The 25951-nt window shown below is 51.2% G+C and overlaps 1 protein-coding gene across 3 annotated transcripts in view; it reads left to right on the forward strand.

The window, feature by feature from the left end:
- The window catches only part of NFATC2 (nuclear factor of activated T cells 2), a gene marked incomplete at its 5' end in the record, with an annotated part of 149048 nt that overhangs the window by 51569 nt on the left and 71528 nt on the right, over positions 1-25951 (forward strand). For all 3 annotated transcript variants that reach the window (XM_080814442.1, XM_080814443.1, XM_080814441.1), the window contains one exon: positions 25409-25611. In XM_080814442.1, the coding sequence (XP_080670568.1) occupies positions 25409-25611 (203 nt within the window). The remainder of the gene's footprint in view (positions 1-25408; positions 25612-25951) is intronic.

Here is a 25951-nt window from a genome sequence, read left to right on the forward strand (position 1 = left end):
GCAAAAGAGCACCTACCAAAGTCTGAGTTAGACTGAGAATTACTTTCCACCGATAAATTACTTTCCATCTGTAAATGGGTATGATGCTACCATTATTTCTAGGCAGTACTTGGAGACACAGAGAGGTTAAGGAACTTGCCTAAGGTCACACAGGAAGTGAGCAAGGCCCAAGAAGAACCTCGGTGGTCTGGCTCCGAAAGAAAAATAGAAACCTTTAATGACCCCGAGATACTTTGTGAGGTCATTCCTAGGGGCTCTTATTGTTACTTAAGTATTTTGAAAAATTCAGGAAATAAATCTAGTTTGGTTGAGCATCAAGTCAAATTTTTCTCTTGTCAGGCGGCTCACTCCTGCCTTCCGTGGTGTCTGGCTTCTGCCCTCCCAGTTTTGGCCAACAAGCCCTTCCCAGGTGCAGAACAACAGCTTGTTTATGAGAGGTGCGGCCTCCGGGGGTGTGGCCTTCGGTGGACACGCCCACCTGTCTTGGTGTGAGGCCTGGGAGCCTGGCAGGCCTGCAGGGCAGGCATTTGAACTTAACTCAAGATAGCAAGAGAGGCATTTCTGCTGGTTTAAAAGACATCTCCACTCCATGACATTCTTTTTCCAGATGGGGTAGCCTGCACCTGGGATTTGAGACTTAGCACCTCTGGGTAGTGGGGGCAGGGGCTAACTCCAGTGTGCAAACCTTGATGATCAGACCTGGGGTAGCTGGTCGCGGGACCTCCCTGTCCACCCTGGTGCTCAGCCTGAGTTATTCTCACTGTACCGGTGCCGTGATGGGAAGAAAAATAACCTGACCTCCCAGGGCCTCAGTTTCCCCGCTGGCAAATCGGACAAAATGTTGCATATAGGATTTCTGTAGGAAGATTTCTCTAAGGCAATTAGCGCAGCACCAAGTGTCGACTTTCCTGGTTTCCTTTATAAATTAGTTTTGGGGAAGGTACTCCCTCCCAGCCACCTCCTCTTCCCCAAGCCCCAGGTGTTCTGGCTTCTTGAGTATCCTTCCAGAGGGAGTCCGTGTCCTTGTGCTTGTAGCCATTGCTGTCACTGTCCTCATCAACAGTGGCATATTCACTTATAGAGGACTTGGCAGAATGTTCTGTGCATCTTCCTTCCTTCCTTCTTTCCTTTCTTTCTTTCTTGATTTTATTTATTGGATAGAGAGAGCACAATCAGAGCGGGGAGCGGGCTCCCCACTGAGCAGGGAGCCCGATGCGGGACTCCATCCGAGGACGCTGGGATCATGACCTGAGCCAAAGGCAGATGCTTAACCAACTGCACCACCCAGGTGTTCCTGTTCTGTGCATTTTAAATCCCTAATCAGTGATCAGGGCTATTCCTGAGGAGCTCCGGATGGCTCCGCATTTGAGTTCCCCAAATAGGAAGTGAAGCTGAGTCGATCTTTTCGGCATCATGTATCTAACTGGGTAGACCTTTCCCCGTGAAACTTGGGTTTCTTTTAAGGAACTCCCGTCTTCCTAATTTGACATTTATCATCAAACTGTAAATACCGTTCTCCTGAGTGTAGTTTAATGTTAAGCGTTGGCTTACCCCGACGCTAGGCTTGTATCCGCACACACTGGCTGTGTGATACCTCTGTGTGCACGGGTCCTTTCGCTCTCCATCAGAAAATGACACATTGAAGATAAATGCAATGGATATGATCAGCAAGGGTGGAATCCATGAAAAAAAGCAGCAAGAAAAGGTGCAACTGGGTGGTACAGTAGGCCAGCTGGTTAAGTACCAGATTCTTGGTTTTGGCTCAGGTCGTGATCTTAGGGTCTTGAGATTGAGCCCCGCATTGGGCTCCATGCTCAGTGTGGAGTCTGCTTGGGGCAGACTCCCTCTACCCCTTCCCCCTGTGCTAGCATGGTTTCTCTCTTGGGGCAGACTCCCTCTACCCCTTGCCCCTGTGCTAGCATGGTCTCTCTCTCTCAAATAAATAAATCTTAAAAGAAAAAATAGCAAGAAAAGTGTTAAATGGGATTATGAGTGTTTTTCTACTTCTCTTTTATTTATTCAGCAAATAATGATGGGTTTTCTACCCCACATTGGGCACTGGGCTAGGTGCTCCCCACTGTTTGGTCCCTAGGCCAGCAGCACAGACATCCCCTGGAAGGTTGCTAACAATGCAGAATTTTATGCTGCCCCCCAGCCTGCTGAGTCAGAGTCTGCCTTTTCACGAGATCCTCAGGGGACTCGTGTGCATATTACAGTCTGAAGCATGTTATTCTAGGACAGGAGACCTCAAGCTATACCATCCAGTCTGGCCTGGCACCTCTTTCTAAATAAAGTTTTATTGGAACATAGTCATGCCCATTCATTTACATACGTTTATTTACCCTGCAAGGGTAGAGTGGAATCCTGGCCACAGAGAACATATGGCTCACAGAGCCTAACATGTTTACTGTCCTGTCCTTTACAGAAGATGTTGCAGCTCAGAGCTGGAGATAGAGCAGGGAACAGAAAGAACTCCAGCTGTCATGGAGCTGACATTCTGCTGGAGATCGACATACAGCAAACCAAAAAATCTACTCTATTGGGTAGTAAAAAAAAATAAGAAAAATAAGTCAGGAGAGTGGGTGGGAAGATGATTGTGAGGTGGTGAGGATGCTATTTAGGGAAGAACTGTCTGAGGAGTTACATTGTAATAGAGTAAGCTCTGTGGCTATCTTGGGGGAAGCAATGTAAGAGAGGGAACAGCCAGTGCAAAGGGCCTGAGGCAGGAAATTTCTTGATGTCCACCTTGTACATCAGTATGGAGTGGGAGCTAGATGGGTCGGATTTAGAAATTAAGTGTTGACAGCGATCACAGGTTTTGGTTTTTGGTTTTTCACATGACCCTCGCTATGGCATTTTAGTGCCTTTTATGAGACCACGGAATGTAGGCAGAGGTGCCCATCTCCCAGCACAGGGAAGTTTTCGGTGTGTCCCTGGATACAGTTGCCCATGAGGGTACCTTTCACATTTGCATATTTATTAAGACAGTGTTCTGACACATTCCTGCAAAGGGTGCCAACGATGAGGTATCTTTCGCTGATCTGCATAAATGTGTCAGACACTTCGGCAGTGGCCCTGGTGATGTGATTCCTAAGAAGAGAAGAAAATCTGAGTGTACTTGTCTTTAGGTTTGGGGCATTCCTCTGTCTTTGCGCTGCTTACTCTGCTCAGCTACACTCCCTGCGTGGCCCCTTAAAGCGTTTGAATTGAACTCTTGACAGCACGAAAGGCATTTCTGCTGGTCGAAAAGACATCCCGACTCCATGACTTTATTTTTCCAGATGGGGTTTCCGTGGCTTTCCTTGCTTTCTTTTTCCCACCCGCTGTCAGACCAGACAGCCTAGGACTGTGGGCAGGGACTCTTGTCATCTCCACCTCTGCCTGTGTTTGCTGTGCAGCTTCTGCTCACGCACTTCTCTTCTCTGAGCTATGGGAGCTCCAGTTGTAAAAAGGGCGGAGGGGAGTGCTGTATGCTTCCTCCTACCTCTCAACTCCCAGGACTCTATGACTCCTCTTGATAGGGATCATCTGAGAAGAAGTGCCTGCATTTACTCTTGTTCACTTAGAGGTGGGAGTTTCAGCCTCTCTTCAACCTGGCCTGCCTTAACCTGTGCTTTCGTAGCTCCAAAGTTGACTCATTCAGGGACCTGAAGCTGGGGTGTTTGTTTGTTTAGAATTTGGGGGTGAATGAATTAGAAGGAGAATTAAAAATCATTTAGGTGAAAGCCTGGTATGTCTGATTCATGTGCCATTTTGCCGAGGGCTACAGCTACCATTTCACTGAGGGCTTCAGTTACCATTTCACTGAGGGCTTCTGGCATGTCAGGCCCTTGCGTACACTAACATTGTGTCATTCAGTCTCACACTGAGTACCTGAGCTAGATACCATCGGCCTCAGTTTGCAAATGATCAGATCGAGGCTCAGAGAGATGATGTGAATTATAAAAGTTGCATAGAGACAAAGGGGACAGAGCCACCACTCAGATTGTTAGAAGTAGAGCTTAGGATGGTCTTAGTTCTTGAGCATGTACAGTATGCCAGACCTTATCTAAGTACCAGTTTGCCTTACCCATTTTAACCCTGTGAATTAGGTCGCGTAATTTTACAAAGGAGAAAACCAAGCCCTAAATAAATGTGTGACTTACCCAGGGGAAAGCTTATGCAGATGGTGAGCAGGACCATTTCAGATTTCTGATCTGTTTCTCTTTCTCGTGCACTTCTCTTTGCTCTGTGAACTTTTAGTGCATCCTGTTTACCTGTTGGCATCTTTGTATGCCAGGTCTTTGTATCTGTGCCAGGATGGGGGGAATGCTGGCACTTTGGTGGCCACTGGCTCATTTCTTACTACCTTCCCTCTGCTCCCTGGGGGCAAGCATTGTCATCCCATATCTGGGTGACACCCACAGCCTCTGAACAAGTTGCCCCGTCTCCATTCGTGCCCCTTGTCCAGTCTGCTCTTCACAGCAGCCAGAGGCCTCTCTCTGTTCCAGATGTCAGTCAGTCCACACCTCTCTGTTCTGAATCCTGTGCCTCCCCACTCGGTACACACCAGCTCCTTGCCATGGACTACAAGACCTGATGTCACCTGCTCCCTGCCGCCCTCTCCGCTCTTCCTCACTCCTCTCCCGCCCTACTGGCCTCTTGCTGTTCCTCAACCATTCCAAGGAGGCTCCTGCCTCAGGGCCTTTGTATTTGCTATTCGCCTCTCCTGAGTACTCACCTGACTCTCTTCTCTCCTTCACTCAGGTCTCACTTCAACGGTCACCTCTCCCTGATTACTCTGTCAAAACAGCCCCCTCTTCTCCTGCCGTCCTCTGTCCCTATACTTACAGTGTTTTGATTCATAACCTGATATATTCCTTTCTTTCCCCCTCCCCTCCTTCTCTCCCACCCATCCATCTCCCCTCCGCCACTGCTCCAGCCCCAGTCCCAAGCACCGCTCCTGACACACAGTGGGCACTTAATCTGCTGCTCAAACCACTGTCCCTGTTGGCACCGGTGAGGCCCACTTTGCCTCGACCCCTCCGACGAGCGATGCCCCGGGGGGTCGGGTGATGAGTGTGCTGACACAGGAGGCTCCTCGGTGGCTTTCCTGTGCTAAAGGAAGTGGAGGAAGGAAGTGACAACAATTAAGAAGGACTAATTCAGTTCAGTGGGACAAGCCTAGGCTTCCTCTGCCCCTTGTCTCTTTGCCCAGCGTGACTTGGGCTCGCCGGAGGCACCCAGAGCGTGACTTGTTGGAATAGGCATAAGTTAGTTTTATAATGATTAAGAAGAAGAAAAAAAAAACCCTTATTTTTCACTTTCCTTTTTTAATCAGTAAGTATGCTGTGGGTGTTCCCTTGTGGTTTTTGAGTCAAAGAGAGGATTGTTGTTGAGCTCTGAGTTCCCCCTGGGGCTTCAGCTTTGCGTGTGTCTAACTTTAACTTTGAACTTGGGCTTTTAGGGCTGTGCTCGGATGGGGGTCCTGGGGTCCATCTCGGAACAAGGCAACGGGCTTGTTTATTGTGTCCATATCTTACCCCATCTCCATCCTGTTCCGGATTGCCCCTCCGGCCGGCCCCATCCGGCCCCGGGGGCCTAGGGGAGGCACCGAGAGGTGGACGGCAGGGGCAGCACCCATTGGACCCCGAGGGAGTGTCCTTACCGTGGGGATACAGAAAGTGGCTCCCGGGCGGTGGTAGAGCAGAGGCGGTGTAATGCTCCACCAGGGGTCTCTACCAAGCGCTGTCAGGGAGAAGAACAGCGCAGAAAAGGGTTGTGCAAAATGGGGTCATATGGCGCTCACACAATGCGTGCTGGGTCCCTGCGGCCGGGGGGCTCCTGCGCGGTCGCATACACCTGCTGCCCCTGCTCTCCCACGCTCTTCCTCTTTGTGTTTATTGTCTGTGGTTGTTCTTTTCCTTGCCAGGGGATCAAGGATGCCCCAGGATGCTGATGTCGTTGGCGCCTTGCTGCCCCTTCCCCGGGCAGGGGCGCATCTTGGAAAGTACATGGTCGGGTGGGAGGTGGGCTTCGGGGTCCTGGGACTTGTGGGGGACCTGGGCCTGAGTCCTGCCCCGTGGGTGGCTCCAAGCCCCACGCCGGAAGCTGGCATCTGTTTCTCCACTCCCCTCTTGAATTAGGGAGAAGCCGCATTCTCTCTGAGCTGAATGTTAGGGTCACACTCAAATCCCCATAAGAAAGGAGGCTTCGGGGCTTGCCCCACGGAGATGGGTGGGTTCTTATTTTGCTCACCTGAAGGTCATGACTAATAGCCCAATGTCCGGTGAGTGACTGGGTGTCCATTGAGGTCCCATGCTGGCCCGCTTCCCAAGTGTGGGTGACTCGGAGGTGGGCATACCCGTGCACAGTCACATTCGGTCCAGTACGTGGCTGTCCTCTCCGAAGCCACCTCCCCCTGTTCACAGAGGGCGTCCAAGTTTGGGCAGCCCAGGCCACGGTAATCCTTAAGGAGTTAGAGTGAGCTTTTCCTTTTTACAACAGACTTCATTTCCCTTTCCTTCAGAAAGTTCTTCTTGGCAAACTGTGGTTCCTCCGCCCCTGCCATCCCTGCTGTGGGAGGTGAGAACATCGTGGTTGCCGGGGAGCAACCCGGCAGGGGGCCTCATTCAGGGCAGCCGAATCCCAGCCCCTCAAACCTCGCAGGTCCCAAGTCCCAGGACTCAGATGAAGCCGCCTGAAGCTGTTGGCCCAGCCGCAGAGGGAACGGCAAAGATCTGAGCGGTAGCAAAGGGAGAGGGCTTTGGGGCATTAATTAAGGGCAGGGGTGGAGGGGGTTCAGGGAAGCCCCAGGCCACTCGAGTGAAGTGTGAGCCAACCACTGATGGGCTGCATTTCCACTGGAAGGTAAAAGAAAAATGTTTCCGCAAAGGGGAAACAGGAGGAGCAGGTGTAGCTGAGATGCACCAGAGGGAAGCCTCTGGATTTGCCTCTGATTCCCGCTTGCACCTCTCCTGCGCCAGGGACCTCAGGCGGCTCACTCATCCTCTCTGAGCTTACACACAGCGTCTAGTGCAGGGTTCAGCAGGGAGCTGGGCCGCACGGGCCCCAAACTTCCTCTGTGCCTCCTTAGAATGAATGCACTAATGATGCCAGGGAGCTGCCTTAAAGAAAGGTTTGAAATTGGTAAGGATGGTGGTGATGGTGATGGTGATGATGCCGACGCTTATTGAGCACTGACTGTATGCCAGGCACTGATCTAAGCTCTTTATGCGTATTATATCATTTATCGTTCACTGCCGCCCACGGGAACATACCTCTTATTACCCCTTTTGTACAGATGGGGTCCAGTGTTGCATAGCCCCGATGAATGTTAGCTCTGGGATGCAGATGGGGCCTGAGAAAGCTGGTGGTCAGAGCCACCGTGTCCTGGGCCAGGCTCTTTGCTGGTGTTTTCTACCCATCCTGGTGGGAGAGCCTAATGCTTCGGAACCTGGTGCCCCTGTCCATGTGGAAGATGGGGGCGTAGCATGGACTGAGCTGCCCCCGATCTCCTCTGTGAATGGAGATTGCCCCCGGTCCCGGGCCTGATGAATGAGACTCACATTTGGGGCTGAAAGATGCTCGAGAGGACAGGGGGTTCACGGGGTCCATCTGGGACGTTAACCTGAAGGGGAGAGGTGAGCACGGTCACCTGTAAGACCAAAACGATTTCTCTGGTCTGTCCTTGATTTCATATCGCCAAATGTGACGGGCCACCGAAATCTCCTTCCAGCGATAAGAATTATAGCAACGGAGATGACAGAGAACGTTTACTGAGCATCTGCTGTGTGCCGTCTCTGTTCTAAAAGCTGCGCTGTAATGACTCCAATCATCCTTCTCAGTCCGGGAAATAGATGGGCGCCCTTTCCGTTTAATCTGTGTGTAAGCATTGGAGGGGGTGGGGGGAGGGAGTAAGTGACTTGCCCAAGGTCAGCAGCCAGCAAGGTCAGCCACTGGGACCTGAGCCGGGGTCCGCCAACGCCCAAGCCCCCGGGGCCTTCATGGCTGGCTTATACCCAAATCTCTTCAGGTTTCTTGATGGCAAAACCAGGGCCTGGGTGGCTTCTGTGACCTGGCATATGCCACATGGCTCAGGGGAGGCCCAGACTTGGAGGTTCACGGTTGCATCCGAGCCTCTGGCCCCAAGCCGCGAACCTGGTTCCGTGCGCATGCGCACACGCCGATGACCGGGGCCACGGGGGGACATGAAAGGAACATGCTCGGCCTTGACGGGGGCCCAGCCGCCAGCTCGCTGGAGACAGTTGAAAGGAAAGCTCCCGATAAGGAGACGCTTTATCACGCCCCTTGACAGGCCCTGCTTCCTCCCCTCTGTGGCCCGAGCCTTAAACCCCTTCCAAGTCCCTGGCGCGGAGCCTCTGTCGCCCCGCGCTGCCCGGGCCATTAGTGGGTGGGAGTGGGCCTGGGGTGGGTGGGTGCCAAGCCTTTGAAACCCTCCAGAGGGCCCCACGCGGCCCTTATCTCGGCCCCTGGTTGCTTCTGGGCCGGAAAAGGGAAGCACAAAGAGGAAAGGCTTTGTCCTGCGGCTTTTGTGTTTGGTTCGCATTAAATGAGGCCGGCCGGGTTTTTGTTGTTTGCTTTCCCACTTTTCAGCGCCAGGATGATGGATGGTCCTCGGGGGGTGGCAGGCCACACGCCATGCCACGCTCACGCACGCTCACACCCGGCGGATGCGCGCCCTGCGCCGCGGCTCCCGGACCAGCCGAGCGCGGAGCCAAGTCTGAGCGGGGTCCCCCGGCCCCCAGGGCTGCTCCGGTGGAGCGCCGCCGTGCCAGGCTGTGCAGGGCTGTGAATTCATTCACTCCGGGGCCCTGGCAGCCAGTGGCCTTGTCTAGACAGGAAGATGTGTGTGATCGGATTCAAAGAGCAGGCCGGCGGGGGTGGGGGGGAGCAGCGGCCTGGAGCCCTGCCCCCCATCCCCTCCCCAGGGGAACCCAGGCTGGTGGAGGCAGGGGCGTGTGTGGCACCGCGGGAGGCAGAGGGGACAGGAAGGGCAGAAGCGATTCAAGGGTGGGCAACGTGGAGGGGGGAACAGGCCCCAGCAGGACCCTTAGCTTCTCTTCTCACGGGGGGTGGGGGTGGGGGTGGGGGCATCCGTGGGCGCGCGGGCTCTCAGTCGGAGGGAAGAGCGTGAGACGCGGACCCTGGAATCCTGGGGTGGACAGTCACATAAACAGAAGTGCACAGAGACCTCCACCCTCCCGGGCCTGTGCCCAAGCCGGGCGGTGCTGGCTCGTGGCAGCCGGTGGTGCAGGTTTCAGGAATTCTGCACAGTACGTTTTCCGGTCATCCGGGCTCATTTACGTCCTGATACCCAGGGCCGGAGCGGGATAGAAGGGCCTGCTTGCTACCTACCATCTCCTCCCAACTCCGCGTTCACCGACAACATGCCCGTAGCTTGAAATCGGCTACGGTGGGAGGATTTACACGCTGGAAATTAGTGAACACTACCAGTCAAGGCTTTCCCCCGCCAGCCCTCTGCTGTGTACCCCGCAGGCACACACACGGCCGGAACAAGGCAAGCAGGCGGGGAGACAGGCAGGCAGCCTCCTGAACAAACGCCACTTTTTGTTTTAGGAAAATGTATCAAACTTTATAGATTGGTGGATTTTCTTTTCCCGCCCCCTTCCCTGCACACAGGCCCCTCCTTGCCCCCAGGCAGGGCCGTGGTGTTTTTTCCTCTCGCAGTGAAGTCTTGAGCAGAGCTTCTTGGCCCCTTGAGCGAAGAAAGGTTTGCTGAGCCTCTCCTAGGTCTGGGCACTGACCCAGGTGGCTTTCTTAACTAGTTCCCGGATGATCTACCGGCTTCCCACCCCTCCAGGATCAGCCAGACTTGGTTATGCTGTACCCCAGCACCCCCTGTAATATACTTTGTCCTTCAGTGAGTATTCTGCAAACCGGGGTTCCCGGATGGATGAATTCCATGGTACTTAATCAGCATTTTAGAAAACATTCATAGTTATTTTATTGGAACCTTTGTTTTGTTGTGTATTTATGTGCGCCTTTGATTTCTGACTGGCGCTCCTGGTTTCCTGTTTATGGCGATGACCTAAAGATTATGTGTCAATAAATTTTTTTGAATATTTTATTTATTTATTTGACAGAGATCACAAGTAGGCAGAGAGGCAGGCAGAGAGAGCAGAGGAAGCAGGCTCTCCATGGAGCAGAGAGCCCGATGTGGGGCTTGATCCCAAGACCCTGGGATCACGATCCGAGCTGAAGGCAGAGGCCTTAACCCACTGAGCCACCCAGGTGCCCCTCAATAAATTTTTGTAGTTAAATATATGTGTTAAATTTTAAGGAGAAAGAGTCAGGAACTCATAGTTCCATAAAGGCTCAGGAACATCTCTGGAGAATGAGGGTTGTGGCCCCCTGTGGGTGTGCTTCCCTGCCCCGCCTTCTAAAACAGTAGGAACAGCATATCAGAGAGTGGGCAAGAGAATGGGCCTTGGAGCTGGGGCCGTCAGGGATGGAACCCTGGCTTCTCCCATCCTGGCTGTGTGACCTTGAGCAAATTGCCTGCCCTCTCTGTGCCTCAGTGTCCTCTTCTGTAAAATGGTGGAACCTGCCTCATGAGGTGGGCCTGAGGATTGGATGAGTTGATAGAGGCCACCACCTAGAACAATGCCCAGTATTTAGCAAGGACTCATGACAGTACTAACTGCTGCTACTGTCATTACGGTTGTTGTTATTAGGGTTAATTATAGTACCCCCCCTCCCCCCGGTTATACAGATTTTCCCTAGCATGGCTTTTTTTTTTTCTTTTTTTTGGGGTGAATAGAGTGAATAGACAGGGTTCAACAAATATTTGTTGACTTGAATTGAATTTTAGATTTTTAGAAAGCTGCCAGGCCTGGCACCTTTCAACCAGGAAAAAGCAATTGGGAAACCAGACAGAAAGTAAGCAGCAATTTTATTTCTAGCTAGCCCCACTGTCCCTGCTGTGTGCGTCAGACAGCCGTCTCTTCCCCCATCCCGCCGCTCCCCTGGGGGATACCTTCCTAGACGCTCACCCAGATTGTGCCGGGTAGGGCCGGGAGTCTCCCAGACTGACTTTGGTGTCATTACCCCGGATTTCTGAGCTATAGGATCATTTGACTTTTTGTGTATGGCAGTTTCTTTCTGATTCACTTTCACTACTGGCTCTTAAGAGACATCATTTTTTGTGAAGCTTTCTGTAAAGCAGGCCTGTGCTCTGATACAGATATCTGCTGTTTGCACCTTGAGGTTTGTTTGTCTGTCTGTCTCAATTGAGGCTCACCTAAGCAAGCATGGTTGTCTTACTCCCACTGAGGTGTAGGTGAGGGGAAGCTGGAGGTGTGGAGGTAGATGATGGTATGGTGGTAGAGTAGTAGGCCTCTCAGGTAGGCTTATAGGTGGATCTCACAGAAGACTCAAGTTACAGTTGCTTAAACAGTCACAAATTTATTGTCTTATGTGCTAAGTCTAGAGGCGAGTGGTTTAAAGTACTTTGAAACCATCAGGAGTCATGAGGATCAGGCTCCTTCTCTCTTCCTGTTCCGCTCAAGGTCCCCTCGTGGTCCAGAATGATTGCAGGAGATGCCACCATCACATCTGTGTTCCATGCTGTTAAATTCCCAGGAAGAAAGAAGACAGGGCAAAAGGGGCTTGCTTCCAACTGGGTTAGCTTCCTCTTGGGAATGTTCCTACACATTCTCCCCACACTTCTGCTTACATCTCATTAACTCCAACCTAGTAATGTGACCACATTCCTCTGCAAAGGAGGCTGGGAAGTGTAGATCTCAGCCGGGCTCATTGTCACCAGAGATAATTGGGATACTGTTACTAAGGCAGGGAAAATGAGTACCAGAGAGAGGGCCAGCGGTCTCCATCACAACAGATGACCTTGAAGAAGAGATGCTGTAACACCATTTTTATAATAGAATTTTAAAGTTTTGAGAGATGTGGTTTTTCATTTTTTTTTTAAATGTGGTTTTTCTATTGCCTGTGGTCCAGGGAGGTGAATGCTTAATTCATAGATGTGATGGGGCTTTGGGAGAGGGCCATACGGGATGCCACTAGAGAGGAGGACAGGGAGGGTCTCCTGTGATGGGCGGTCCCTGGGGACCTTGGGGATTCTCTTTCAAGAACCTGTGTGCAAAAGTCAGAAACTTTCCAAAGGCCTCCCTCCCGCTAATCTTATCTTTTTCTGTGCTGGGTTTCTGGCATCTAGAACTGTGCAAGGCCCACTGTAGGCACTTTCTCTATAGTCAGTAAGAGAATAAGCGAATCTGAGCCTTGTTTCCTCATCTACAAAGCCCAGACGAATGCCCACATCCATTTGGGCTTTATATCTAGAGCACGTCCGTCCTATGGAGCCCTGGAGACAGCAGGTGCCAGAGGCCTTTTAAAGTCAGTGCTCAGCACTGGGTGTTGTATGTAAGTGATGAATCACTGAATTCTACTCCTGAAACCAATATTGCACTGTATGTTAACTAACTAAAATCTAAATTAAAAAAAATAATAAAGTCAGTGCTCCAAATGCTGGATAGGGTACAGCTATTACTTTTTATTAAGTTTTTTTTCCTTATGAACTAAGGTAATATATTCCCATTGTGGAATGTTTAGAATATACAGATTACTCACTTATTAATTATTATGTCCCTAATGTGTGTCAGGCTCAGTCCAGGTGAAGTAGAAAAATGAGGTGTTCATTCCAGTGAGGAAATGGACACTGAACAGGTTAAACCCATCAGTAGGATCATTTCAGATTGTGGTGAAGAGATTGAAGAGAAAAAGGAGGTAGTAGGAGAGAATGCCTGGGGAGGTGGTTTACTTTATGTTATGTTGGAGGTCATTAGGGGGTTCCTCTCCAGGGATGAGTTCATTTAAGTTGGTATTTGAAAGACCATAAGGAATGGGACAAGTGAGAATCAGTGGAAGAACATTCCAGGTAAAGGGAACAGTAAGCACAAAGGCCCTGAGGCAGGAGAGCTCAAGCATTTCAAGAATGATCAAGAGGTCTGAGTGGCTGCCTGTGGTAGACAGTGGACAAGAGAAGGGACAGTAGGACAGAAGACTAGGGAGAGAATAAGGGGTCTGATCATGCAGGACTTTGCAGAGCATGGAATTTGAATTTAATTTTTTTATGCACTGGAAAGCCATCGGTGGGTTTCAAGAAGAGGAGTGATGTAACCTGATTTGCTTTTAAAAGATCCCACTGGGGGCCTCTAGAGCCTATCTAGGATGTGGGAGGTGGAGAGAGCAGAGGAAGAGAAAAGCAGGGAGAGAATCAGCGGGGTGGGTGCTGAGGTCTAGATACCGGGCGGTAGTCGCGGGACCCAGTGGAGGTGGAGGACAAGGTTGAAAGTGAAGGGCGGAGGTTCTGCCGGGCGTACTCTCTGACGGACAAGGGATAGGATTCCAGTACCGGTTTCCTGCAGGAAAAGCCCCCTCTCCACGAGTGTCCGTGTCATGGAAGAGTGGTTCTCAATGGGATGATTTTGTCCCTTGGGGACATTTGACCATGTCCAGAGACGTTTTGGCCATCACAGCTGGGGCGGGGAGGGAGGGCGTAGGTTACTGGCATCTCGTGCGTGGAGCCCAGAGATGCTACCCAGCCTCCTCTGATGCATAGGTCAGATAATTACTGGGCTCCCAAATCAATGGTCAGCCTTGGTCATTCGGCCCAGGCTGAGAAACCTTGATTCATTGGCTGCTGTTCTGTTTTTCCTTTTCTTTCTTTCTTTTTTTTTTTTATCCTGTATTGTAAATAAATTATGGGACAGTGATAATCCCAAATGTTGCCCTCTGTCCCAAGGGGCCTCTGATTCCTCAGCCAGAGGGGCGTGTGGTCATTGTTCAGCAGGACGGCTCTCAGTCTGCATCCCTTCCCCCGAACGCACGAATGAATGAGCCGGCGCAGGAGCTGCCTCCAAAAAGATGAGTCAGAGTGGGTCGGCCCACAGTCTCCCACCGTGTTACGAAAGCTGGGCCCCTTGCGGCTGCACACAAGAAGGGGCTCCTTGTTCCTGTATGATGTGATTTGTTGATCTGCCAAAGAGCCCCGCCTCTCCCCAGGTCACCGGCAGCAGTCTCCCCGCTGTCTCGCCGCGCTCAGGGCAGCAGAGCTGTGCGGGGGCCCCTCCAAAAACCCACCCTTTGAAACGAAAGAAATTGGATCTTAAAATCCCAAAATAGAGTACGGAAAGGTACACATCACGTCTGCCTTCCCCCTTTCCCCCTGGTGGCAAAAGTGACTCAGAGCTCTTGGTCTGGATCCAGGGAGACCTGCGCAGCCTTTGGGCTGGGGCGGGGGTGTGATCGGTTGGGGGACGCCTCCCCTCTCTGAGGGCTCTCTTGCATTTCTGGAGTCTGCCTTTCCCCACCCCACCGTCCCGGGGCTCTCTCTCCGCTTTTGGCTGCTGTGACGAAGGAGAGGCCAAAGCGGACGCTTCCCCCTGATGTCCCTGTCTTTGGTGGAACATTTATGCAGAGCTGAACTGCAGTTTCTCTGAGGGGTTTTATCGCAGTGTTCTTGGGGGCTGCCATCATGGTGGGATTCTCGCCCCAGCGTCCTCGGGGTGTTCCCATGCTGCCGTGTCGGGTACCACTGGTCAGGATCAGATGGGTTCACAGAATGACCAGAATGGCCATGAGCTGCCTTGGGTCCCCAGTTGCCCCCTGCAAGGGGACTCCAATCTCTTCCTCCTTCTCCCAGGGCCCAGGTCCCCCACAGGGAGTAGGGGTCCTATTCCTCAATACCAGGCTGGACCCTGGAATGAGAGACTCCTGGAGAAACCTTTTTGAAGTATGCTGTCCCTTTTTGTTTGGTCTTTGGGTGAACACTTAGGTGGCAGGGGCCACTGCCTGGACCTCACTCTTCCCTCATCATCTCTACGGGGCTGCCAAGTCACTGCACTTTCGACTCAGTCTCTCCCTGGGTTGATCCCTGAACGCTGCCTGGAGAAGAGATTGTAAACTTCATTTTTCCAGCCCGAGTTTGTCTCCTCTTTGACTTCCAGTGGACTTGGCCTGGTATAGTATGTCTCTTTCACGGTGAGACACATTCCTGCAGACTGGCTCAAACGGTAGTGAATTTAGGCAGACTCCAAACGTGGAGATTCTCTTCCAGACATGAATAAGCCTCCTCTTTCAGGGTCACTGGAGGATGAATCACCTGGCAATATGTTGAGCCACATAGGAACCTGAGAATCAATCTATTCAGTTATTTACTCAGCAAATATTTATTGAATGTCTACTATATGCCAGGCACTGCTCAAGGGGCTGGGCCACAGCAATGAACAACCTTTCATTCTAGCGGCTGGGGGGGTGGGGCCAGACAATAAGCAGAAGCATGAGGTGACACTTATCACTGCCAGCAAGGAAATCAACAGGAAGCTATGATGGAACGACAGTGGGGTGAGGGCTGGGGCTTGGCTGTAGCCAGGCTGCTCTGAGAAGGCCTTGGATTTAGGCTGAGACTTGAAGAATTGGGCAGAACCAGCCATGGGAAGATCTTGGCAGGGGGAGAGGGGGTGATGGTGGTGGTGGGAGGGGAGGTGTGGTGGTGTTCTAGGCTGAGGGAACAGCAAGTGCAAAGGCCTTGAGGTAGGAGCACACTCAGCCTGTTTAAGGAGCATCAAGGAGGTTCATGTGGCTGGACCAGAGTTGGGGACATGAAGTTGGTGACCTGGGCAAAGGCCAGCCAGATCAGGCAGGGTTTTGTAGGCGGTGGCGAGGCATTTGGATTTTATTCTAAACATAGCTGAGGATCATTACACTTTAGAGCTGAGAGACAACCTCTGAGATGATTTTTTTCCAAGAACTGAAACTAGAAAAGAGGAATTTACCAACAGTCACCCAGCTATTATTGGTGGAAAAATATTAATAAAATGGGTGTTTATTGAAATCTTGCTGCAGGCCTTAGATGTAACTCACGTGATCCTGCCAGCAGCCCAGGGAGGGGTGTCGCGCCCTTAGCCCCCCTGACAGATGAAGATGCTGAGACCCGGAGAAGTCTGTTTCCCATGACAGAGGAAGTGCCAGTGCTGGGACGTGACCCCAGACAGCCTGGCCCCAGGACTCACAGCCCTCTGCAGTGCAGCGGCCCCACTCAAGCAGTAGCACAGAAAGAAGACCTGAAAAGTTCTTGTTTGGCTTCTTAAAAAAACAAAAAAAACAGAAAAACGCGGAACTCCATCCAAAGGTTGACTCAAAGAAGGCTTGCATATTTTCATCCAGGCCTTCCAGACTCATCTCCTCTATGACTCAGTCACTCCTTGGCCCAGAGAGATAGTTGGTCGGGATGGGGGGCTGGTGGGGAGCCACGGCCCAGCTGACGGTTGTGTCGAGCGGACCAGGGGCCGGGCAGACCAGATGAGAGGGAAGGGACCCAAGGAGGGAAAGCAGGTGTCTCTAGCCTTTGAGAGGGGATGGGGCCAAAGGGTCCGGTGCCTTTGCTCAGAGACCCCTGGAGGTGCTGGGGGTAGACATACGTTTGGTCCGGAATCCCGGCCACTATCGCGCCTCGCCTCTGATCTCTCTATGGCTTCCTCGGGGTTTCCAATGTGGACATGGTAATTGGAAACAAATTTAGCGTGTTCCAGGCCATCAGGCCTCTCTTCAGGCAGCGTGCTTGCTGTGCGGTAGATGGGTCTGTTTTTAATTTCCAGTGATGTGAGAAATATAGAATGACTTGATTCTTAATTTAGAATCCTGAGAGAGACTGTCTTGTTTTGTTTTCAAGCCTGTGCAGAATGTCTTCCCCTTCTCGGGCTCACCATGTGATTTCAAAACGTGGCCCTCTCCATGGGCCTCTGCAGTTTGCTGGCCCCGGGGGCTCCCGCTGCCTAAGACAGGTCCAGCGGGGGGCGTGCAGGAGGGGGTGGAAAGCAGACTTGGCGCTCCTTTCTTATCACACCCTGGGGATGCTGTCACCTCTGTTTGGGACAGGGCGGCCCAGGGACCAGCCGTGCAACTAGCCGAGTCCTGTCCATGCTGAGCAGGACGCAACGGTCGCTCTGGGGCAGGAAGATGGTTTGAGCTGGAGAGGAGGCTGTGTGGGCAGCAGAGGGGAAGGGGAGGCTGTGCGGGGATTGCAGCCGCTCAAGCCTCTCCCGTTGGGCTCTCCTTCCTTCGAATATTGCTCACGCATCGAGCACCGCATGGCCCCGTGGGCACTATGGATGCCTCGGTGACCAAGACAGGTGGGTCAGGAGGCAGAAACCAGCAAGTAAATATATCGTGCGACGGCAGGTAGTGATGAGTGGCTGCTGTAACGTAAAGGAGGGTGGGCAGGGGTGCACACTGGGGCGGGGCCAGGCCATGCTTGGCACTGCAGCCAGAGGGACTGGGAGGGAGGGATGGCCGACCCATTTCAAAGGTCATCCTGGCTGCAGGGTGGGAGTGGGGAGTGAGGGCTGGAGGGGAGGGTGGTACTTTGGATGAGTGGGGAGGCAATGGAGGGAGGGAGGGTGTGGGGCTGAGTGGGCTTTGGGAAATGGAATTGGCAGGACTTGGAGATGGAATCAGTATGCAGGTGAGGCAGAGGGAGTTTTGAGAATTAGGATTTCTAGTGAAATTATTAATGTGTGCTCACTAGATGGTTATGTAATGCTTATTGGGATGCCTGAGGTGAGAGTAAATCATGGTCTAGTTTTCCTGGTGTGTGTGTCTGTGTGTGAGAGTCTGTGTGTGAGTGTGTGTGTCTGTATGTATCTGTGTGAGTCTGTGTGTGTATCTGTATGTGTGTCTGTGTTACATGTGTCTGTATGCTTCTCTGTGTTTGTGCCTGTGTCTCTGTGTGTGTGAGTCTGTGTATGTTTGTGCATGTCTGTGTGTGTGTGTGTATGTGAGTCTGTACGTGTACGTGTTTCTGTATGCTTGTGTGTGTTTGTGCATGTGTCTGTGTGTGTGCATGTGTATGTGAGTCTGTGTGTATCTGTATGTGTGTATGCTTGTGTGTATTTGTGCATGTGTCTCTGTGTGTGTGTGCATATGTGTGTGTATATGTATCTCTGTGTGCATGTGTCTGTATGCTTGTGTGTATTTGTGCATGTGTCTCTGCATATGTGTGTGTCTGTATATGTATCTGTGTGTGTGAGTCTGTGTGTGTTTGTGGATGTGTCTGTATGAGTCTGTGCATGTGTGTGTGTCTGTGCGTGTGTGTGTGTCTGTGTGTGTGTGTGTGTCTGTGTGTTGGGGGGCTGGGCTGGCAGGTATGTTCTGCAGGTTTTGCATCCAGAGATAAAGGCAGAATTTGGGATCTGTGCGTATTTGTAGGAATCTTCCCCCCCACATGCAATGTGGCTGTTGGGAATCACAAGGAAACACCCTTACGGGCTTTTCTTTCTTTCAGAGTGAAGTCTTTGAGGACGATACCAATTTCCTAATATTCCAAATTCAACAACAACAAAAAAATGCTACTTAACATTGTTAAAGTTTGATTTTAGTAAAATTCGAAACAGTTTCTTTGGCCGGTCACCACAGTGAAAATCAGTCGCACATTTTGGCCTCGGTGGCAGTCTCGTCCATCTGAGAGTATTTAAAAAGCTCTGAGCAGAGTTGATAGAAAAATCATTTTTAAGGAAATGTCATTTATGAGTTCTCCTTGCGGTGTTTCTCATGGGGGGAGGTTTGAACAACTTAAGTGCCCCACTGTAGGGGTTAAATCTGGACCCGTACGGAAGATGGGAATGCCAGGGCTAGGAGCCAGCAGGAGGCCAGAGAGGCAGGGATGGGGGCAGAGCGTAAGGCAGCGCTCACTCACTCCGCGGTGCCTGCCTCGCATTTGGATGATCCCGAGAACCAGCGCCTGCTTAAATCCCGTGTCAGGTGCCCAGGCACCATACTGGCCTCACTAGTCTGAGCCCTGGATGCTGTCCTTGACATCAGAGATTGTCTCATGAAACAAGGTTCAGTGACAAGGGGAAATGGCCGCACTGTATTGTTAAGTGGAAACACTATGTAAACTAGAATCCCAAATATGTGTGTGCTTAGAAGGAAAGTCTGGAAGGAATACACTGAAATGCTCGCTTATTTTGAGAGAGTATTTTCTTTATAATTTATACTTTTTTGGGGCGCCGTCTATTTGTTCTACAGTGAATGAAACTTTGCTTACTTTTCCTTTGTCTTGTTACACAGTTAATACCAGCAAAGGTCGGCGCTCCTTTTATCTGCACAGCAAAGCGGTTAGACTGCAAGTGGGCGGAGCCGGAGTCTGGGGATGGGGCTTCTGATGAGCCTTCCCGGAGAAACCCTGGGTCTCTAGGGCGTGAAGACCATGTTCACCTCTGGGTTCTGTTTGCCGAGCTGGCAGGATGCTCTTGCCTGTCTTAAGGTGTCTCCTCCAGATGCCAGGAAAGGTGGCCCTTCTCCGAGGCAGGGGTGACCCAGAGGCAGCCAAAAAGGCCACGTCCTTGGGGTTCCATCCTGGGGGGCTTTGAAGCTGGGGGGGGTCCTCCTGAGCCTCAGCTTTCTCCTCCAAAAAAGGAGTAACCCTGCTGTCCCGCCGTGCACATTAACTCAGCCTGCCACTGCCCACTTGGGTATCAAGCCTCAGTGTGCGCTAGAAACCCCCCTTCTTCCTGGAACCCTGTCAGCCGCCTGGCCAAGGACAAGAAGCAGAACTTTTGCTCTCACCTTGGCTGCACGGACCCTCTCGTGCCTGGGAGACCAGCTGACCTTGAACTTCTCTAGGTTTGCAGCAGGTGTCTGCTAAGGTGGGAAGGTGACTTTGCTTACCCCAGGCCCCTGGTGAGACGTTACCTTTGGAGGATCCTAGAAGAAGGCCTCGTGACCGAAGTCTCCCTAAAATGGGGATGGCAGGGCACACGGGACCTCAGGGGCCGATGAGGCCATCCTGGGACCCGGATTTCTTTTCATAAGACCCAAATCACTCGGCTTTTGGAGAATCAAGGAAATGGCTCCACGGTCTCCTTACCACATCTCCGGCTGCCTGGCGAGGCTCTCCAGAGTGAGCACGCCACGCAGTCAGGGCTCTGGGCCCCTTCTACTACCTTCTCGGGGCAGGGAGGGCGGAGGGGAAGTGTTCTTTGCTTTTCTTGCAAAATGGTGAGGTCTCTTCGCTGGGCCCCGCCTCCTTCCAGCCCTCCGTGGCGAGTGGCTGTCCGCCAGCCCACAGAGAAGACTGGAATTAGTGCCGGGTTTACCTCCCACAAGCCTGTTTCGGGTCGTTTTTCACTTTGCTAGTCTTTCACATTCATTCCGCACCTTTCCATTCAGTTCTGTAGCGTCACCTTCGTGTTCTGATTCATGTCATCTGCAGATGACCAGGAAAAGCCTCTGCTCACCGGCACTTACTGGGAGCTCTCCTTTGGGGCCCCACCGAAGGTCTTATTAAAAGAGCCCCGGGGAGTAGGAGGTGACACCCCTGTTTCACGGGAGCATTTGAAACCCAGGAGGGTGGAGTCCCCGCTCCAGAATCACAGCTTGTAAATGGCAGAGCCAGGGTCGAAATTCAGCTGTCTGACAGAGAGTGAAATCCTTTCTTCTCTCACCATCCCACACCCCTCTCTGTTCCATGCAGAGGGGACGGACGCCCGCCTGGGGAGGTGGGCTCCGTCCGCTCGCACGGCAGCGGCCAGTCTGGCTTCCGGGGGGCTGCTTTGGAATGCAGAGGGGTCCTTCTTCGGGGAGTGGGTCCCTCTCTCAGCGCTATTACTTGTGTTGATTTCCGGTGCCTGTCTTTCCGTCCGTCCCGCCCCACCTACTCCCCCCCACCCCACCCCTTGTGGAGCAGGACGAACATGGGGCATCTCACAATGGCACACTGACCCGTGTTTCCTCGGAGGACCTGATCTGCCTTTCTGACCTTAGTCTTCGAGCCCAGAGAAGCTGTGGACCCAACCAGGTCACAGCTGTGGGCCCACCAGGTCACAGAGCGTGTGTCAGGGGGAGCGGGGTGGCCCGAGAGCCCGGCTGCACATTGCTAACTGAGTCCTATCCTAGCCAAGTTAGCTGGACGGGTCCCCTGCCCTTTGCAAGCCTCGGTGGGCCCGTCCTGCAGGGAGCTGGGGCGTGGTGCTCGGCCTGTGGGAAGCATGTGCTTCACTGGGCGTTGTTGTCGCCTGGGACTGTGAACGCAATGCGGTGATTGGGCACGCGGGACAAAATCAACAAGGTTCCTGCTACCAAGGTTCCTGGACCTCGAGTTCAGGCCAGAGGGAGAGGTGCTAAGCAAACAACTAACGAAGCAAGAACATTTCAGATGGTAATGAAGTCACCATGCCAGGGGTGTGCTGGAGAATGTGGACTGTCTGATTCTCTGGGTGGGGGGAGAGAGCCCCGATGTGTAGCATTTGCTAATTTTTGTGGTATAAATATCCCCACTGTGGCTGACTTCAGGTTACCAAAGTGGCACCAACTGGCTCTTAAAATTTCTAAAACCTTCAACAAGTGGCTCTTGCAAGGCTGAAAAAGCTGGCTCCAGCCCTGGGTGTGGTTCGGGAAAGACCTGAAGGTATCTGAAAACAAAATGTACCAGTGGGAGAGCGCTCTAGGCAGAGAAGGGGGCTGTGCAAATGCCCTGCGGTTGGAGAGAGCTCCGTGGGCTCAGGGAACAGAAGACTGGTTGGTCTTGGCAGGGACCTAATGGGGGTGGAGAGAGAAATGAGCTGCTGGGCTGGTGGAAGCCTCAGCGACACTGGGACCAAGTCTGAGGCCACAGGAAGTCTTCGGATAGTTGTCTGAGTTGTCTGAGTCTGATTTGCCCTTTTTTTTTTTTTTTAAACATTATTGGGCTCTTCCGTGGAAGGCTAGCAAGAGGCCAGCGAGGGCGCACCGGTGCTGGGGCGGGTGTGCCTGCGGGGGGAAGACGCAGAAATGACGATTCAGGGAGAGCTGTCGGGATGTGACAAGTTTTGTCTTCAGGTGTCCCCTGGCTGTTGACGGTGAGCCTAGCCAGCTGCAATTTCTGCTCTTGCGTCCTGGGGCGGAGGAGGGAACCTGAGACCATCCCGGCTCACTATCTCTCCGGCCTACTTTTCTCTTCACTGTGTGATAACTCTGTTTACCACCTGCCAGACTTCCAGGACGCGAGGGATGGACTTCTGTTTATCTTGGGTCCCCATGCCAGGCAAACCCAGCACAAACAAAATCCGGACTCTGACCTTCCCCCCTGGATTTTTGCAAGAGAACCTGGCCCTGTTCCTCACTTTGCCTGGGGGAGAAAGATAAGAGGCTCTGACTGGGATTTCCGTCTTTGCCCCAGGGCGTCTCTTGGGTGTGTCCCAGACATGTAAATGCTGTGGGTGTCAGCCTGGCAGGTTTTTTAAAAAAAAGGTGTCGCCTGCCTGGGTGGCTCAGTGGGTTAAGCCTCTGCCTTCGGCTCAGGTCATGATCTCAGGGTCCTGGGATCGAGTCCCGCATCGGGCTCTCTGCTCAGCAGGGAGCCTGCTTCCTCCTCTCTCTCTGCCTGCCTCTCTGCCTACTTGTGATCTCTCTCTGTCAAATAAATAAATAAAATCTTAAAAAAAAAAAAAAAAGGTGTCGCCATGCTGGGCTCCACTCTGTGCCTGTCTCCGCAGGGTTTTCGGAAGGGTAGAGAGAACGGCATCTCTCCAGACCCGTGCTGTCTAATGGAATTTGATGTTGGAGATGTTCTGTGTCTGTGCTATCTGTGACACTGGCCACTCGCCCTCTGTCGCTTCTGAGCACTTGAAATGTGGCCAGTGTGTCTGAGAAACTTGATTTTCCCTTTTCTTTAGTTTTTGTACCGGTGGTGGGGGCCCGCAGAGTTTCCAGACCCTGTGTCATCCTCCATGGCCGGAGCGCCTTTGCTTTCTGGCAGTTGGCTGGAGATCCTAGTTCTGGAGACTCGCAGAGAAGGGTAGGATTTAGGGAGCTGTCACCTGTCATAGCCCCTTGCAATTTGCTGAGGAAGGAACAGTGTTTCTCAGCTGGGGAGTGGCGAGACAGGACACCGTCTTCAAAGTCTCAGCCTGGTCCTGTCTTTCTTTTGTTATTATAGATATTAAATCAGTGTTATATCTCACAAGTGTCTAGGCATCGATCCTTCATTCGTTGTGAATCAAGTGGGAGGAGTCTTCTGTGAGCACCTTCTTAACCTTGACCTCCTCCTCCATCCCTAGACGTGACCGTGGAGTGTGCCCTTCTCCATCTTTTCCTGTTGTATTTATATCTATCAATGGGGAGATCCCAAACATCCAGCATTAAAAAAAATGAGTCGTATCATGCAATACATGTTTTTCTGCAAGTTGTCTTCTCTTCCAGTAGTGAGTCTTAGATCTTTCTGGGTCAATTCATTGATCTCTACTTTTTTTTGTTTTTGTTTTGTTTTGTTTTAAAGATTTTATTTATTTATTTGACAGACAGAGATCACAGGAGGCAGAGAGGCAGGCAGAGAGAGAGGAGGAAGCAGGCTCCCCGCTGAGCAGAGAGCCCGATGTGGGGCTCGATCCCAGGACCCTGGGATCATGACCTGAGCCGAAGGCAGAGGCTTTAACCCACTGAGCCACCCAGGCACCCTGTTTGTTTTTTAATTGATGTGGTATTTCATAGCCTGGACATTTCATATCACTCAGAAGCCTATTGCTGTAATTGTTTATTATTCCATTTGTTTTAGTAAATATTTTTGTGTATGTTTCCTGAATGCACAGTATTTCTTTTAGGATACATAGTGAGGAATGGAATTACCAGGTCAGAGGGAATATGTATTTTTTAGTTTTAAGAGCTGCTATACAATTCTGTTTAAGGGTCGCCTGGCTGACTTGGTTGGCAGAGTGCGCAACTCTTGATCTCGGGATTGTGAGTTCCAGCCCCATGCTGGATATAGATCACTCAAAAATAAAATCTTTAAAAAAATATGAACAGGGGCGCCTGGGTGGCTCAGTCGTTAAGCAGCTGCCTTTGGCTCAGGTCATGATCCCAAAGTCCTGGGATCGAGCCCCATATCAGGCTCCAGGCTAGACCGAGAGCCTGCTTCTCCCTCTCCCTCTGCCTGCTGCTCTGCCTACTTGAGTTCTCTCTATCTCTCTGTCAAACAAATAAATAAAGTCTCTAAAAAAAAAATGAACAAAACAGTTATACCAGGGTACGTTCCTGTGAACTGTGTGAGCATGCCTCTGTGCCCGAAGTCACTAAAGCATGTGATTTTATCAAATACCGACATGCATGCCAATTGAACAGGTGAAAAATGGTTTCCCATCTTTATGTAATTTGCATTTTACTGTTTATAAGTCAGATTGAACATCTTTTCCACACTAATGGTCATTTGTTTTTCTGTGACTTGCCTGTTGACATTTCTTGTGCATTTTTCTGTTGGATAATTTTGTTAATGCATTCAGCAAACATGTACCAGCATGCCCACAATGCACCAAGCAGTATTCTAGGCTAAGGATGTTGTGGCAAGTAAAATAAACAAACATGCCTGCCCTCAAAGAGGTGATGGTCTAGTTGTAGGAGAAAGACCTGGGGCACCTGGGTGTTTCGGTCGGTTAAGTGTCCAACTCTTGATTTTGGCTCAGGTCATGATCTCAGGGTTGTGAGATGGAGCCCCGTCTTGGGCTCCGTGCTGGGCATGGAACCTGCTTAAGATTCTCTCTCTCCCCCTCCCTCTGCCCCTCCTCTCCCTCTCACATGCATGTGTACACACACACCCACACCCACACTCTCTTTTGCAAAAAAAAAAAAAAAAGCAAGAAAGAAAGAAAAAAGAAGAGGAAGAATAAGAAAGAAAGAAAGAAAGATGTAACCAAAAGGAATTGAGGAAATATATAATAATATTAAGAGAAGGAAAAGGAGCTAGAGAAGAAGGGAGGACGTAGTCCTACCCACTGGGGGAAAGACTCAATTTTAAATAGGATGGCTGGGAATTTTATAGGCATTCTTTATATATTCTAGGTACTAATCCTTTGCCTGTTCTTTGTTGCACACATTTTCCTCCAGTCTTTAATTTTCTTTGGACTCAGATGATGGTACTTTTGCCTAGCTCTTTCTTTCTTTTTTTAAATGAAAAAATATAACGTGTTAGTTGGAATCTATTCATATAAAAAGTGTAAGTTCCTTCTGATCTTCCCAGGCAACCACTGTCAAGAGCTCTGGTTTATCTTTCCCAATTATTTTCTGTCCTCACCACCATGTGACACTCTCCCCGTACCCCTCCCGACAACACTGAGCACTGGCAGTTTCTGGCGGTTTCCTCATAAATGCAATTCTGATCTCCTACGTTCTTCCTCGTGGTTGTTTAATATTCCGTTTTAGAGAGGATGTCTGTATTTTATTGAAGCAGCCCTTCTGGTTGGACGTCAAGGTCTCTTCTAGTTCTTCATTCCTCCAGATGGTGCAGCAATCCTGTGCTCTTTCTGCCACCTGGGAACTTCTCAGATCTTTGTGGGACGACACCCACCAGCACCCTGCGTACTAAAGGTGTTACAATAATTTGATTTTGTGTTCTCGCCCACAGCTCCATGGCTACATGGAAAACAAGCCCCTGGGGCTTCAGATCTTCATTGGGACAGCTGATGAGCGGATCCTTAAGCCCCACGCCTTCTACCAGGTGCACCGAATCACCGGCAAAACCGTCACTACCACCAGCTACGAGAAGATCGTGGGCAACACCAAAGTCCTGGAGATCCCTCTAGAGCCAAAAAACAACATGAGGGCGACGTAAGGGCTGGGGACAAAGGGTGGTGGGTCTTTATGGGGAAGCGAGTGGGGCCGAGTGGTAGGGAGTTGGGTCAGGGGACTCTCGAGTTGGCAGAAGGAACCATGGATGGTGGTTCCCACTCTGTGATGGACCCTTCGAGATTTGTTGAGAAAGTTTCTACTTTCAAAGTTCTCTACCTAAGTCCTTGTCATGAGTGTCAGGAGGAAGAATGCCAGTGCATCTGTGGATTATGTTACTTGGGATGAGGTTTAATTTATGTACATTTCAACATTTATTTGGCATTAAAAATGATTAAATAATGATGCAGAAAGGTCAACATTCACCAAGCAATAGGCCTAT

The sequence above is a fragment of the Martes martes genome (assembly GCF_963455335.1).
Source record: "Martes martes genome assembly, chromosome: 9".
In the NCBI taxonomy this organism is placed as follows: domain Eukaryota; kingdom Metazoa; phylum Chordata; class Mammalia; order Carnivora; family Mustelidae; genus Martes; species Martes martes.